The sequence below is a fragment of the Olea europaea genome, unplaced genomic scaffold (genome assembly GCF_002742605.1).
Source record: "Olea europaea var. sylvestris unplaced genomic scaffold, O_europaea_v1 scaffold2650, whole genome shotgun sequence".
Lineage (NCBI taxonomy): Eukaryota > Viridiplantae > Streptophyta > Magnoliopsida > Lamiales > Oleaceae > Olea > Olea europaea.
This window is the reverse complement of record NW_019244858.1, coordinates 58,793-75,508: the sequence shown is the minus strand read 5'-3', so window position 1 is coordinate 75,508 and position 16,716 is coordinate 58,793. Positions and strand designations below refer to the sequence as shown.

The window sequence follows — 16,716 nt, the reverse complement described above, 5'->3', positions numbered from 1 at the left end:
TTCCAAAATTGATGAACCAGTGAAAGAGATGGATAAAGGAGATTCAAATGATTGAAACTAAAGAGAAAATCTAAGCATCTATTTGGTACTCTAGACAATTTAAGTCAAAATTAACTATTAATTTTAAACATATATTCAACCATATATTTTATTAATTTTTATCAAATTTTGCTAAAAATTTGATTTTTTACTTTACCTATAGAGATGGGGGATGAATCTTTTACGAAAATTTTCAATATTGATGATCTTCGCGGCATAAAATATGAAAAAAAATTCCTCATATCAAAATTAGTTTTTATTATGTGGTGGTTTGTTTGTGTAATTAGCTAGCATTCAACTTGTTCCTACGTACCAATTTAAAATTTGGTGGCACTTTGTCCTTGCTTTGTGTCATGCTCAACCTTTCAAATTGACTAATTAACTTTATAAACACAATTTTTTTCTACTTTTAACAAGTATGTATCGCATTGCATAATATGTCATACTAATTACATGGTTCTAATTTATAATCTATAATAAATTAAAATATCACATCATGGGAGAATTATTTTTTGGACAATTTTAATTTTTTTACAATTCAATTATTTTAAAAATACTTTACTTTTCAGTTCTCGATATGTAATAAATATTATATAGTTATATTGTCATTTATGAAATTTATGTTATTAATTTTCAATTAATTAACATTCATAGTAATCTAGATTCAATGAATTTTCACTTAATGAATCTTGAATTACATGAATCTAGAGTTATTATCGATGAATTTATTCGTATTCATGTATCTAGATCACAAGATCAATCCAAATGGCATTTAAGTGTGTTATTAAATGGTACGCACAATTAAATGAATTAATATTTCGTTTCAAACAGGTAGCCCTGTTTCCCAAGCAAAACTCCAAATGAATCATATAATTTTATTTTTAATTGAGTCTACTGTATTATGATACTTAGACTGGTACTTTAACATTACTTATACTAAATAAAATTATTTTTTTAATTTCTCTTGTAACAAATTTAAAATGGTAAATTAAATAATATTTGTCATTTTTCAAAAGAAAATATATTTAAAATAATTAATTGTTCAATAGAGTTTAACATTGAATGTCAGGCATGCACCAAACGTATTCTCTTTCGACATTTCTCTTAAATAACAAGCAAGGATTTGCAATCAACCATATATTGACTAAAGAATGAAGAGAAATAAATTTCATTTATGTCCAATTCAGTAGGTAAAGACCGACTAGGTTTTATTAAAAAACAAATGTAGTAGAATGAAAATAATCCACCGAATAATATTAAATAGAATTCTCTAATTAATAAAATCAAAGAAGTACAATTGACATTATTATCAATGTTATAACTAGTTTCTATATATTAGAAATAAATATTTTCAAAAAAAATTTTACTCTTGGCAAGAAAGTGATTCACCGTTTCTTTAATTCATATCATTCTTTTTTCTCCTAACGATAACTTAGGAATGACAAATTGGTTCGTTGATTCGGACCGAAAAAAGCTCGAGCTGACTCAAGAAAAAAAATTGCAGCAGGCAGCCTGCTGCCTTTTAAATTAGGCAGCTGGCTACTCCCTTTTCAAAAAGGCTGCTGGCTATATACTATTTTAAAAGGCAGCTGGATGCTACTTTCATGAAAAAAAAAACAAAATAAATAAATAAACTAAGCCGGTTCGGCTCAATGAGGTCCAAGTCAAAAGTTCGGATCGAACCTCAATTTTTTGGCTGAGCAGGCCAAAAAAAGTTTGAGATGAGCATTGAATTTCATCTCGACTTGTTGGCACCCTTACGATAATTGCTAAAGAAGGTGTGAGTATTATTTCATTTCATCTATGATGCTTAATTTAGTGTATGATGATAAGATTCTCGAAATAATTGATTGAATAAATTTAAAAGTGGTAGAAGATCGTTTTCACTTGGAATTTACTATTTAAGATATACTGAAAAAGACTTACTATTCAAAAGGGGAAAAATAGATTTTAATAAATAATTGAAATAAATTGGCAAAATGGTTAGGTGATACATAATACAGATAATTAAGCAATTAAAGCGTGGTTAGGTTTAAATAAAATATTTTTATACAACGAAATTAACCACGCAATTTAATGGTCAAAACTTGCTTCACAAGCAATATAAAAGAACAAATTCTTCAATAGCTAAAGTTAATATAAAGACGTCTACTACGTAACATTTTATTGGGGCTCGAAACTAATTTCTAAATGGTCGAGAATTCGAATCCTAATTCTACACGTTTATAGCAAAAATTCGTAGAAATAAAAGTAGAATTCGTGAGTAATAGAAGTTCGTTTGAATGTGAAATTATATCATCTTTCCACCGTTATGATAAATCATTATAACGAAAAGAAAAATTGCACACTCACAACTTGTTGTGTTTTTTCTATATCCTCTATTTTTCTTCCGAAGATGATAAAATAAACTAAAAGCTGATGATGAGCTCTAATCCGTATTTTCAATATGCAAGTGTGGAAAATAATATCTATCAACGTACCAATAGTGCAAGAGATGAGAGGTGATTGCCCTCCAGGGCACATCCGAGTTGGTGGAACAATCACTTCGCTGGGACGTTGGAAGCAAGGGTGAGGAGTTCGATTCCTGGAGTTAACACTGGGAGCCATATGGAGAGGAAGCCATTGGTGTGAACAAACGCCCAATGAGGAGAGCTCTCTTTGCGGAAGGAGTCCAAATGAGTTGTGGGAACCTGAGAGCCAACAAGGGCACATCCTGCGATTTACCTCCCTGAGCTGCTGAGGGGCCGGAGGTTCAGGGACAAGGATCTAGTCGGACGCAAGCCCGGACACCTTGTAAAAAAAAAAAAAAGAGATGAGAGGTGATTTTTGTGGCGGAAAGAATGACGAGAAATGAAAATAGATATGAATGAATGAAGAGAGAGAATGAGATTGCGTGTGAAAATAGGGAAAATGAATGAAAGGAGAGAGAGAAAGATTAACCAAACAAGCAAAAGGAAAACCAAATTTTTACACCAATCCACTTGCAAATAGCTCGGCTAACACGGCTCTGCTTACATTGCCATTCAGCTCATGAATAATAACCATACCCACTCTTTTATATCTAGTTTAGAGAGAGAGATGATACGATGAACACTGATGCTCGTCTTATCATAAACATCGATTGTGTGTCATATTTATTTATTGGTGGTTAACGATTTTATGAGTTTCAATATTTGAATTAAATTTGTTATCGACCAATTAATTAATATGACACACATACACACATAAGCATATGTGCTTAGCTTATATTAAGTAACGGTGATATGTCACACCAATTAATTGGTGAACCATTAAATTTATGGGGTCTACCATTAACTTATTCACAAATTAATGATATATCATGTCACTAGTGCTTAACATAAACTAAGTATCGAAAAATGCTCTATATATTATGGCAGTTGACCATGAAAATGTTTAATACTCTTTTCTTTAATTCACATGTAATATGTACATAATTAATTTACTTAATATGGTTTTGTTACCTACTAAATGACATTTTATACTTCAAATACCTGTATCACGAAATAATTGGAACGTAAACTGGGGTGCTGAGCAACCGGATACTTGTCCTGTCAGTTACAAGGAACTGTTACAGCAGCTGTGCTATTGGCGAAGTCAACGCTTGAATAGTGACTTATATAAGAAATTAATTTAAAAAGAAAGAGGAAATTACTAGAAATATCCACTTTCACATATTCATTTGTAAAAATGTCCACCATTACAAATCCTTACAAAAACTTCCATTTTGGAATAATTTAGACCAAAATATCTTTGTTAACAATTTACAAAGGTTAAACCCCAACATTGAGGGCCCCCATCGCCCAGTCACTAGAGTTTTGTGAGGGAGGTAAATCGCGGGATGTGCCTCAACAGGCAAAGGAACAAGAGCTGCCTGTACACTGCACCTACAAGGAGTCCAATTCCATGCTTCAGAAATCGAACCCTCACACTGCGACTGCCAGCAAGGTATGAGATAACCTCACTCACCACTAGGCTATGTCCACACAAAGACAAAAATGGATATTTTTGCAATTAAAAATTTTATTGACCAGTAAAATTTGACACATAACCTGCCCTATTTATTTCAAAACTGCATACATCAAATCACAATAAATGCTTTTTTTCTCATTGACACAGAAATGTTGAGAACTACATTTTAAATGTAGAGAAATGTCATGTTCGAAATGAAATGTCATTCTAAACATTTAATATGCCGAGAACATTTAATGTTGTGATTTGACATGTACATTTTTTAAATTTAAACGAGATTCAAACATCGAGAACATCATTTTAATGTAACGTCTCATGGAAGCTACTTCTCAAAATCTGTGAAAAATTGGAAAAAATTTAATTGCTTCATTTTTCATTAATGGCATAATAGACAGTTTAATACTAAATTTAAAAAGTGGACATTTTTGAATTGACACCTATGAAATTGGACATTTTTTAAAATACCCTTTTAAAGAATCGAAACATTTTTTTTTTTGGCAATTCGCAANTGTAGTAAAGAAATATAGAACGAGACTCGTTTGGCATGGATTTTAAAAATGCAAAATGAATTTTTGAGATCAAAAAACTATTTTTGGACTCATTTAACTAATTTTATGAAAGTACTTTTAATAATTAGAAAAGTTTTTAGAGAAAATTAGTCAATATGACTTTCTCTAAAAACACTTTCAAAATAGAAAGTACTTTTAAAAATGAATTTTCAGACAAAAATTAAAATAATTTTTTTCAAAAACTCTTCAATAAGAGGTAAAAGTTATGTCAAACGAGTCCTTATTTATTCAAACTTCTTACTTGAAATTGCCGACTCTAATTGTTTCAATAATCACCCAACTTATATCATGGTCATGGTTTACTCACTAAACTTCAAAATGCTTCACATTTCTCATTGAACTTTGTCCGTTTGCACCCCATCCATTGCCCTTAAAAATCCATAATCTTATTTGCCGACGTGGTTAACAGAAATCTGATGTGTCAAGTTACGTCATTTAAAAAATTACAAATCAGTCAAATTATTGTTTCATCACTCATCCAACTTAAACTAGGATGTAGTTTACTCATCGAACTTCAAAATGCTTCCCAATGGTCACTCTTCTTTGAGATATTGCACTAAAGCTACTATCCGCCATGGTTTGTTCACTTCATTGCTAATTTAATATACGGAAATTTCACATGTAAGTACAATCATAAAAAAAATTACAATTCAAACAAGTCATCAACACACGAAAATTACCACATGTAAAAAATGACTTCCACGCTCCCATAGACTTCTTTAAAACTCAATAAAACATCCTCAATTTCAACCCTATAAAACCTAGTGTTAAGTGCATTTTGTTACACTTATTTAGTCCTTTTAAATTAGAGTAGTTATCGGATATTTTAATAAATTATGGCTAAATTCTATATATATTGTGTTCGTTAGATAAAAATCGATGGAATTGGAGACGATGAAATGAGAAAATGGTGAAATATGGATAAAGTATAATCGAAATACAAAACTATGATTGAAGATCACATATGATAAGTTGGATGCAATCCGAAATGAATTTCCAATTAAACAAATCAAGTTTCAGATTTTCAACTTTAGATTGAAACCTATTTTTTCACATTATAAACGTTCAAAATTAGAAAAGTGATATTTTCAAAAAGACTCATTGGGGAAACTTTATTGGGTTTTAAAATTTTTTTATGGGAGTTGTGGAAGTCATGTTTCACACATGGTGATTCTAGCAAATTAATAGTTTTACTGAGTTGTAGTTTTTTTAACATTTGTAACTTACTATATGGAATTCCTATGCAAACATTAGGATCGAAGGGAATGAAATATATGGATGATTGATGGAATCCAATATCTCAAAGATGAGTGACCATTGGAAAGTATTTTGAAGTTTGATGAGTAAATTTTGACTTATTGTAAGTTGGATGAGTGATGAAACAATCATTTACTAATTAGTAATTTTTTTAACTACCGTAACTTGGTACATCAAATTTTTGTTAATCACGTTAGTAAATAAGATAATGGATTTTTGAGGGCGATGGATGGAGAGCAACCGGACAAACTTTAGTGAGCATTGTGAAACACTTTGAAGTTTAGTAAGTAAACTGTGACCATGGTATAAGTTAGGTGATTATTGAAACAATTAACTCTTATGTTAAAATCCGTGGAGCATACTTTAGCCTGCTTGCATTTACTAGCATCTCTAGTGATTAAATTTCAAATTTTCTCCCTTCGCATAAATGCTATTTCAATATTTTTGTTTGTTATATAATTTTCAAAAGTCACAACTATGTTGCATGGATAATATTTGCAATTTCTTGCCCTGTAGGGCACATCCCAATTGGTAAAAATGAGGGCGCTTCAAGGCTGGCAGATCAGAGGTCGTGAGTTCGATTCCTGGAAGGTTCTTGGAAGACAGATATTCTCTTGGAAGGCAGGAGCTCTACTGGAAGGCAATGTGTAAGATGGGAAACGACTTGCTTGGTACTTTGACAGATCAGTTGGGGGGCTCTTGAACACTGATCAATTTGGGGCACAACCTGCGGTTTAACCTGTCTACAGTTTGAGGGGCCAAGGTGTAGACCCCATGATTTAGTCACTGTAAGGTGGATACCTAGATATCAAAAAAAAAATATATATATATTTGCAATTTCTTTATATCTTACACAAATTCCTTGGAATTTATATTGCTAAACAAGTTTAGAATTTTATTTCTTATTTGCTACACGTCACCGGGAAATTTTTATTTTTGAAACGGTCATAATTGAAAATTGCTTTATTTATTTATTTTTGTATCGGTGAAATTTTATTTTTGAAAGGATCATCATTGAGATTTGCTATTTTTGCATCGATTTGATTGTCTTTCACATATATCCCAATCAATTCGATAGGAAAAGAATTTCATTCAAGTGGGGCCCAGTGGGGTGAAGGCGAGATTGGCTATGATCTTGCACAATTTTAATCTCAGTAAAAGAAGTGATAAAATAAAAAGTAATTAAAAAAATATAAAATTTCATATATTAGTTTTATGGCCTAAATTTTCCTTTATAAAATGATATGGGTTAGTTTGCGGTGGGGTATTTAGATTTTCGAGAAATTCTCGTGAGTCTATTACTTTTCAGAAGTCAGAATCAACTTGGAGCCCTAAATACTGGCGGGACCTACCGTGCTAATTAACCTACTTCTTTCTTTTTTGCTTTTTCAATTTTTTTTTGTAATTACGTAGTTAGCCCTAGTTTAACTCCCATTAATTTTCATTCTATTACATTATATTTTTTTTTCTTATTTTCAACCACACAATCTTTCATAAAATAATATGACACGAAAATAAAAAAATTATTTTTTTTTCAACCACTCATTTTTCAAAAAAAATACTATTTCACACATTTTTATTTTCAAAAAAATGAGAATATAATGGGAGCTTAGTGGCGTGGTATAATTGTTGGTACTAAAAGGAAACATATGATTCATTATGAATGTTATTTTGTTAATAAAAATGGCTCCTCGGTAGGATGACGAATTGGCCTATTATAAAAACGAAATTTCACAAGTAGGGACTTAAGACTTCAATTCATTTTCATCCTCACCTCTAACTTTCATAATATTGTCAAGAAATAACAATATTTTGAATAGTCTACGTACAATTTGGTAACATATTTTATGATCAAAATGTAAAATGTTCATATCCGAGCGCCAATCATCTTCCCCACTTCTAAACAATTTCAGTCTGATACTGCTTGTGTAATACGTGATCATGTATAAGTCTTGGAATGAGTTCACAACTCACGCTTCCTACATTTGCTCTTCCTTTTCATCCCTTCCAAATTCACACCATTCAGTTAGTAATTAGTACTTACCTTTTGACTATGAAAAATCCCCCGAGTTGCTTTTTTCATGTGTCCTTTTTGTTCTGTAAAGCATAACCAGCCCACTAATCCCAAAAAAACAGCACCAGTAATTCACATATTTAGATATTTAGAGATAAACGCCAAGAAAAAATAACTCAAAGTTACCTTCACAGATCTGTGGCCTTGACCCCGGGAGATTCTGCTATAAGGCATTAAGAAGTGGGGTTTTACTTTCTTGCCAAAATCAAGATTATTAGTTGATAAAAGTGTCAAAGAATTCTTTTTTTTTTTTTTTTTTTTTTTCTCAGTTTCCGCAGTTAACTGGTAATGAAGGGTTTGGATCAAGTGAAAATGAGAAGGGGTACTGTTTTAACAATTGCTGGTACTATTTTTGTCATCCTCTTTTCAAACCTTGTTAGCATACTCAAGATTCAGAACAAGGGTTCTAAGCTTGGTACAATGACACCAATGGATCAAGTACTTTGGAGGACCAATTTGCTAGAGGCTACTCTCATGGGTATGAATATTATCCTGATCAGTTTTTTTCAATATTATATGTTTATTAATTTTATTGTTGGTTTTGGAATGTGAAACATGCTACTCAAATTGTTGCCTCTATGGTTGTTTCTTGGTACATTATGATTTGAACCGTGAAAAAATTGTGTTTCGATTCCATGTGCTTGATTTGAAGATTACTGATTTGTGAATGTAAAATGTGCTACTAAGTTGGTGGCTTACATTTGATGGATTTGATATGTATTACTCGCTCGGTACAATATCTAATTGCAGTGAAAAGATTGTCTAGAGTTATCAACGTCTATAATTTTGGTTTTAGAGGAAGAATAACTTTGCCCACTCAGTGACTGTACCTTCAGTTAATAATCAGAGGGAGTGTGAAACCTGCATTAATGCTTTGGAAAAGCCCGGTTCTCTATGTCTTCGAGCTTTTATTCCTCAATCCACTGATTTGTTACTTCATATACCTCCTGGCTCCCTTACTCCATTCCTTCCTTCATCAGGAATGGCTGGACAGAAAAGAAAAACTCAGTCCATACAATCAAGGTGGGTGGGAAGAATACTTTATTTAATTATTGCTTATTTTGTATCAACTTCATATCAGCTGTGGAATTGTCATCTTCCACGTATCAGCTTGAATGTGATGGAAATAATTTATTCACGGTCATTTAACTTTGGTTACTCATTAACATCCATTTGTCTATGTTACGTGGATGAGCACCTGAGACAATAATGCTGAATTGGAGTTTGAATTGGAGCATCGTGAGAGGGTTACCTGTCATGTGTATGCCACGTAGGGCAGACTCTCGTAGTGAGCGACTGCGGATATCATTATTCATCATGAGAAAGGGGTAAAGTATAATTATAGAGAGAGTGAGATGAAGGTCTGGTGGGGGTTTATGGTCTCAAAATAAAAATAGCCGATAACTAATAGTTGAGTCATCCTTTATTTGAACTACGCTTATATTCAAATAAGAAATGAACAAGACAAGCAGGGGCATAACCGCCTTAGGCTGCCCTCACTGGGTTTTGGAAAATAAATAATTGATATAGAAATTTGTTACTTTGTGCAATACGACAGCAGAGAAAGTAAGCATGAAAAAGAGATGATGAAGAAGGTGAAAGAGGCATAAAGCCTTTCTAATTGGAAGATTACAGTTGGGTTCTAATTCTGTGGTTAATTGAAGACAAATTGAGGTGCGTTTGGCTGACGAAATAGGGGTGAACTCTGATTTCTTGGATTCATCCATGTTTATTGCTTTTATATGTGATGCCAAGAGAGAAGTTAGAAGTTGAGAAGATAGATATTCAGGTGGTTGAAAGAAATCTCCATCCCCACATAATTTCGGTCAGTATAATCCTTTGTACAATAAGTACAAGTTTTGAGGGAAAGTCTGATTGTGCATTGATTGAGAATAAAAGATATATAATTTATCCATCAATTAAACATAGAAGTAAACTACTGAATGATCTAAAGGTTAGCTTAGATATTTTTATGTAAAAGAGACTGTTTGGCTAGACTAAAGAATGCTGTGGCCAACTTTCAATATCTTCATCCACCACCATATATTGAATAGTATTAGGGACAAAAACTAACGATCTTTCATCACACGTTTCTATTTTTTAACCTCGTGTCGTAAAATGTATTGAATATGCAGAGTATAAAAAGAAAAACTTATATCAAAAAATTGTAATATGTTCACAATTCTTGAGTTAAAAATTTGTTTTTAAAAAATTAATTTTATTTAAGTTATGCCCCACTGGATCATAGACCTAGCTCCGCCTCTGAAGACGAAGTCTAGAGTCCTACAGGAAATGGAGAATGAAGACGTGAAATTGACCAATTATCAGTTAATTTCTTATATAATGTCTTAAGGTGCTTCTGGGTGCTGATAGATGAAGGTGTACACTAATTTAAGTATTTGCAATCTCCTAGATTGAGGTAATTTTACCTTTTCAATTATATCGTGTGCTATCTATCCCCCTGATAGCCGTGTTCTACAAACTCACTTGCCTTGGTTCTCCCTTTTTGAAGTTTGAATATTCAAGTCAATCTCTAATACATTTCTTGCAGAATGCTTGGAGCATAATTTTGAGTGTAGTGCATAATATTATATGCTCTGCATACTTTAGGAAAGGTCTTGTTTTGCTGGTGTTTGGGAAATGTAATGTTTAATCTCATGCTATTTTAAGATACTGATATCAACCACTATATGGGTTTATCTTAATCTGATGTTCCTCATGCTTTAGTTTAGTACCTGTCGAACTTCGAATTAAATAAAAACTAGCTGCAGCTGCTGCTGTTGCTAATTTGTCGTGCATGTTTAGTTTAGTTAAATATTGGCGTTTATTTCGGGGTGCAGCCTCTCTTTGTTTATTGACTCGCCTTAGGCCCCAAATTTGTTATTGCAATAGTAAACCAGGTTACTCTGTACTTTTATTTTTTAATTTACAAAGTCTTGTTCCCAATAAAATTGAGGTCAGCCCCATAGAATCCATTTCGCCACTCTAGCTTAATTTTTAGAGCTATTAGAAGATCCAAAGCAACTAGACTATTTGCAACTACAACACGCCATTTTTGTTGTGGTTTATCCCATCTCCTCTTTCTTATCATAATCTACTGACATTGCACACTTTTTGTGATCTCCACTTAAGTTCTGGTTTCTTAATTTATCCTCAATTAGTGTCATCTCCACTTGTTTGGCTTGGTTTTCCATTTCTTATCTTATTATGACCATACACCTCTTTGCTCATTTCTGCTATATTCGTCCCACGTATTCGGAACCTTATGTGTAATTTCTTACCATTTATTATTAAATTACTGTCTACTCGTTGTTACTGCGTCAATTGCTAGTCAAACAACCAATTATGTTAATAATAATGTTATATAATTTTCCTATTTTCACATGTAAGCTTTCAAATGATATTCATTTATTTCATATTCTTCGAAGTGTTATATATATTTCTGCTTCTGCTGTCTTGTCTTTAACCGTCTGAACTTGATCTTGTAGCGTTCTCTCTCTTCCTTGCTTTCTTAATTGATCGAATGCACCATTATATGCGGAAATTGATCAAACTTAGGAGTAGTTCTGGAGAGTCGAAACAAGAAGTCGAGAGGCTTGAGAAAGAAAAGTCGCAACTGAAGGAAAAGGAAGTGAGAGCTGCTGAAGAAGTAAAAAGATTGCAGAAAGAAATCTCTAGTTTGACGGACAATTTGAATAAGATTAAGTCGGAGTCTGCAGAAAAAGACAAGAAGGTCGAAACTGCTGAAGCTCATGTTGTTGCTCTACAGAAACAAGCTGCAGATCTGCTTCTCGAATATGATCATTTATTAGAAGAAAACCAAAATCTTCAGAACCAAGCTCATGGTTTCCGCAGTTGAGAAACTCAATGGAATCAAGCTGTAAGAAATTTTGAAATTTGTTTTGGTAACGGATGATGACAATGATCACTATCAGCCTGATGTTTTAGTTTTCACGTAGCAAGGGGATTTTAACGTCACGGTTTAGCCAGTTCATCTAATATCGTTATAGATTTTGCAAACTTTCTCATCTTTATTTTGGTTTCTCCGACCCGACTTTAGGATATCTGTTTGGCGGTTTTTCCCGACCAGGGAGGTGACTTGATTATGTGGATGAGAAGTTCACTTGTAATGTTCTTTTGTTGCTCAGAATGAATAGATTTTGTTGGAAGAACTTTGGCTCTTGCTGGATGGGCATTTGATATTCCTTTCTCATTAATTGGCTAGTTTCAGAGTTTCGAGTGACAATTACAGAATCATCTTTTGTTTTTGTTACACCAAAAAATAAAAATACAAGGACAAAACCGTCAACTGAATATTTTGCTCTCATCTTAACTTTATACATATTGCAAATTAAATATGATGATCCTGCGAACAGATCGAAGATCATATATTTGGTCGAGACACGAATTGCACGACAAACATTTAGTTAAAAAATATAATTTCAAAAGTTTCATTTAGTTTGAAAAATTCTGTTTCAAGTTCGATGTGCATGGGACAGTTTGATTAACTAAATATCGCAGGTAAGAGTACCTAGAAATATAATGAAAAGAGTAACTGCAATTTCTTCAGAGATCTAGTTCATATAAATGCAAGAATCTAGTCCGGTAAAACTCGATCATTCAAGACTGCAAAGAAATGAACTTGACACGAAAAGCTAGACCTCTGCGGTTTCAAGTTCAATATTTCTTTTTTTTCCCCCTGAGAACTTCCACCACATCCTGGCAATCAATCTCATCTGATGATTTATGAAGCCAATTTCCATTTGAATCGAGTTCACACAGATGGTCCAAGAACACGGTTATGGAATGTAGATGTCAAACGACTAAGAAATCAATTTAACAAAATATAGCAACAAATCACTACAATCTTAACGTTCTCCAATCTGTTTGCAAATACAAAGATCATTCCAGCTACTCGATAATAAATTGAAAATTACCCCAGATACGGGACTTGTAGCATTTAAAGATCAACTGGTGATCAGAGAGAGGAATGATCAATAAGATACCAAATTACCTCATCCCACTCGGATATCAGACTTTCGACTCCAGTGCTAGAAGTATTTTCTTTCTTGGACCCTGAAACCATAGAAGCAACCCACGAGATTACAATTAATAGCTGGAAAAATGTCGATAATGTAAGGAAATGGAAGTCCCTTCTTGGCGGACTAACTGATGCCATCTAAGTATGTCCTAGGTTAAGGAAAGTTATCGAGATCAGCTCTTTAATATAGTATTATTTTGGATAGGTAATGAGAACCACGAGTTTCATGCGAAGTAAACGTAGGCAACTTGCTCATTGAAGAAGTCAAAAGAAGATATAATACTAGCATATTCAATAAAACTAGCCCTCTTCTCCTCGGCCCATTCTGAACATATTCCTCAATTCTAAGTTCAATCATTCTTATTCTACCTAGCATCAGATATTTCAATCGGCAAGAAACCCCCGAAATTAAGATTACTAGCATAAAGTAGTAGTAATCATCATCATGGTTATTAACATTATTCTTATTCTTATTCTTATTCTTATTATGATTACTAGTATTCTGGCTTATTCAATATTTTCTAGCTATATAAATTGAACTTAAAACAATGTATTAACACCCAAAAAATTGATTGTAGAAAACTGACTTCTTCAATATCAATGATTCACATGTTGGGCCAACTGAAATTCCATAATTACTAATATTTATTTATTTTAGTTAAAAGGGTGGTTAACTGTATAATAGAAGAAAAAGAATTACAATGAAAAAGTAATATCAAATATGTTCTCAGCACTCATTTTCTTAGCACATTCAAGAAAATTCTAAAATAATTACTCATTATTAACCCAAGACAAACAGAGATGTAAGCCAACCATCATATCACATGTATAACGATCACTGTTACATTTACAATAATCCTTCTCGCATTCTTGCTTAAATCATTATTTGCAAAATGGAATATAGGTTACTAGGGATGCAAGTGTTGATTTACTTGTTATGGGGTCTCAAAATGCCAGAAATGTACATGGTCTAACAATGGCCAAGCCTGACAATATATCCCAAAAGTAAAAAGAGAAACTAACAGAGCTCTCCAGAGGAAATCCTTTAAAATTAAACCCAACATATTCATATCAATGATTGTGTTGATTTGTATACCTCAAGGCTCAAACTCAGCTCATTATTTGACTAGCTAATGAAGCTCGAGCCAGTTTAAATCTTGTTCATTTAATGATTCTAGATCTAAAAGCTCCCATTGACTTAAAACCTTCCAAAGAATTTTTTTGACAGTTCACTTTCCCAACAAAACCACCAAACCAGGGCGTCAAATCTCTCCACCTGATTTTCCTTCCCAAAACCCAACCTATATCCCGCTCAGTTTCAGCAAGAGAATATGGTCATCAGTAGAATATAGCTTAATCAAAACAGAAGGAAAAGGAAAGAAACAGAAAAAAAAATTATGAAACTGGGAGAAAAATCAAGAAGAAATTTGTTTAAAGGAGAGTCAAGTGAGAGATGAATCTTGGAAATAGTTGAAGAGTGACCAGATTATCAGCAATAGCGCCCAAGACCTTAGCAATGATATGTTCGGCAATAAATATAAAAGAAAAACTGCCAATTATATAAGCTCATCCATCTGAATATATGAACGAGAGGAAAGCAAAACCACCAGTGCATAATTAAAAGGAATACTTCAATTCTGAACAAAAGTAATGAATTTAGTCATGACACTGAGTGTTAATAAAGACAACTTGATATAAATGAGGAGTCTTGAATGCTTACCATTGGTATTCCCAAAGCTTTCAGGTCTTCATCACCCATATGTACTAGGGCTGTCATATCAACCTGCCAAAAACGATAAAAGTGCCTAAATAAGTAAACAATGACCTTAGCCCATATTTAAATTAACTAAAACAATAGATCCACATACTTCTTCAGCCTGAAATGTAATTGAATATTTCTCGAGACCAAGGGACTGCAGGAAATTATCCACTGATTCAGCCTGAAATTGATGACATGACCTTTAGGGGTGAATACATACTTGCAAATCACATCATTGCTTTTGTCCAATAAGCTTCTCCCGCAGATCCCTTGTACCTCCTGAAATTGATCCCCTCTCACTTTGGGAACCTTGCTCAATGCTCTTTTTTTGGAGCTTCAAGCGAAGATCTTTCACACCAATTCTGCGGTCTATGCAGGCCATTAACTTAATATTAAAGCTGCATAACAAATGTAAACAGAGCAACAATATATTTCTTGCAAACTAAAGCAACATAAACACTGTATACTTGAAACTTGAGGTTCATTCTCCTCAAAAAGGTCATGTTCCCATTTGTCATCATCTTCTCTTTGCCTGCAAAAGAATTAATTTGCTAAATAAAAAGTGTTTTTTTCCATCAGTAAACGCAAAAAAGGCTCCCATATCGTTCAATACTAGTCCCCAGAGATGGTGCTTTGGTTCATTGCCTAGGTGAAGAGATGTTTAACGGAATTAACTTAACACACCCTTTCCATAGAATATGTACTAGCTCGTATACACCTCAAATTATTATCAGGACTTAAATGTCCTAGAAAAGGCACCAAAAAAAAGATCATTAGTTTTCTTTTTTCTATTCTGAGTTCTGAATATTAGAAACTATGCATTTTGATCTTACATTATCTTACCAATCCCGAAAATGGGAGTGCATAAAAAAAGAAAGAAAACAGTAAATGATTCCAAATATTTAACATCAATACTTCTTCTTCCCATTACAATTAGCAAACATCCCCAATTATAAATTTCAGGCCACTTTTGACAGATTGGTAACTATATAATTTAAAAAATAAAAAAAATTAATCAAAACAATAAAAATGCCTAACTAATACAACCAAATTACACAGTTTTCTTAAGCAAGACAACGCATAGCCATTGCTAAAAACTTATAAGCAAATCAATTCATATCATACAACAATACAAGACAAGAATTTAGTGTATTTAGTTCACAAACATAAATAAGCACGACGAGAAATGAAAAGGGATGACCTCTTGCCGGAGACAAGCCTCCGTCCACCAGAATCGGCGGCCGAATTGCCGTTAAGCCTATCCTTAATCGACCTATTAGCCTGGGCCTCCGCCTCCACTCGATCAGCATACATCGCGTGATAGTCACTAAAATTCACAGGACCAAACCCTAAACCTATCCCCAAATATTGTATGTGTACGAAATTCTAGGAATTACAGAGAGAGAGAGAGAGGGGAAACGAGAAACTGAAGAGTGGGCTTTAGATTTATTTTTGTTTAAAGAGAAACAAAAATGTACTGTGCGATGCGACGTGGATATCAGATCGGAGTTCGAGTTATGGACTCCTCCAATTTTCCCTTTTTAAAGCGGAATAATAAAATAATTATACGATCAATATGGACGAAATCAGATTCAAGCTTGTTACATGTTTAAATTGCAAAAATACTTCCAACTATTTTGCCCCTGTTTGGTTGAGAAAAAAAATAATATTTTTATTAGATTTTAAGAAAATTAGTGAAATGTGTAGTGAAAAAATTGATAAAAGTTATGAGTTACAAGAACTATATGATTAAAATAAGTTTTAGAAAAAATAAGTTAAGAAATAGGGGCCAAATCAATGGCTTTATTTTAAAAATACCATTTCTTCCACGTCTTGAACCATATTACAGCTTCACGCACACAAACACAAACACAGCCAAGATGGGTCTTCAGTCGATGGAGTTCGAAAGTGTTTTTAAGTTCTTATAAGATATGGCTTTTATGGAATGTGTACATAACTTATGAACGATAAATTATAGTTCTTACAA

The 16,716-nt window shown here is 33.0% G+C and overlaps 1 protein-coding gene and 1 pseudogene across 1 annotated transcript; one reads left to right on the top strand and one right to left on the bottom strand.

The window, feature by feature from the left end:
- The first annotated feature begins 8,214 nt into the window (after positions 1 to 8,214).
- Positions 8,215 to 12,131, top strand: LOC111383269 (B-cell receptor-associated protein 31). Its single transcript, XM_023007347.1, has 2 exons — positions 8,215 to 8,407; positions 11,418 to 12,131. Exons 1-2 carry the CDS (start codon positions 8,218 to 8,220, stop codon positions 11,786 to 11,788), a joined length of 561 nt encoding a protein of 186 aa, XP_022863115.1. The 5' UTR covers positions 8,215 to 8,217; the 3' UTR covers positions 11,789 to 12,131.
- A 541-nt stretch (positions 12,132 to 12,672) lies between these two features.
- On the bottom strand, positions 12,673 to 16,298 carry LOC111383271 (annotated as a pseudogene).
- Between the last annotated feature and the right edge of the window lie 418 nt (positions 16,299 to 16,716).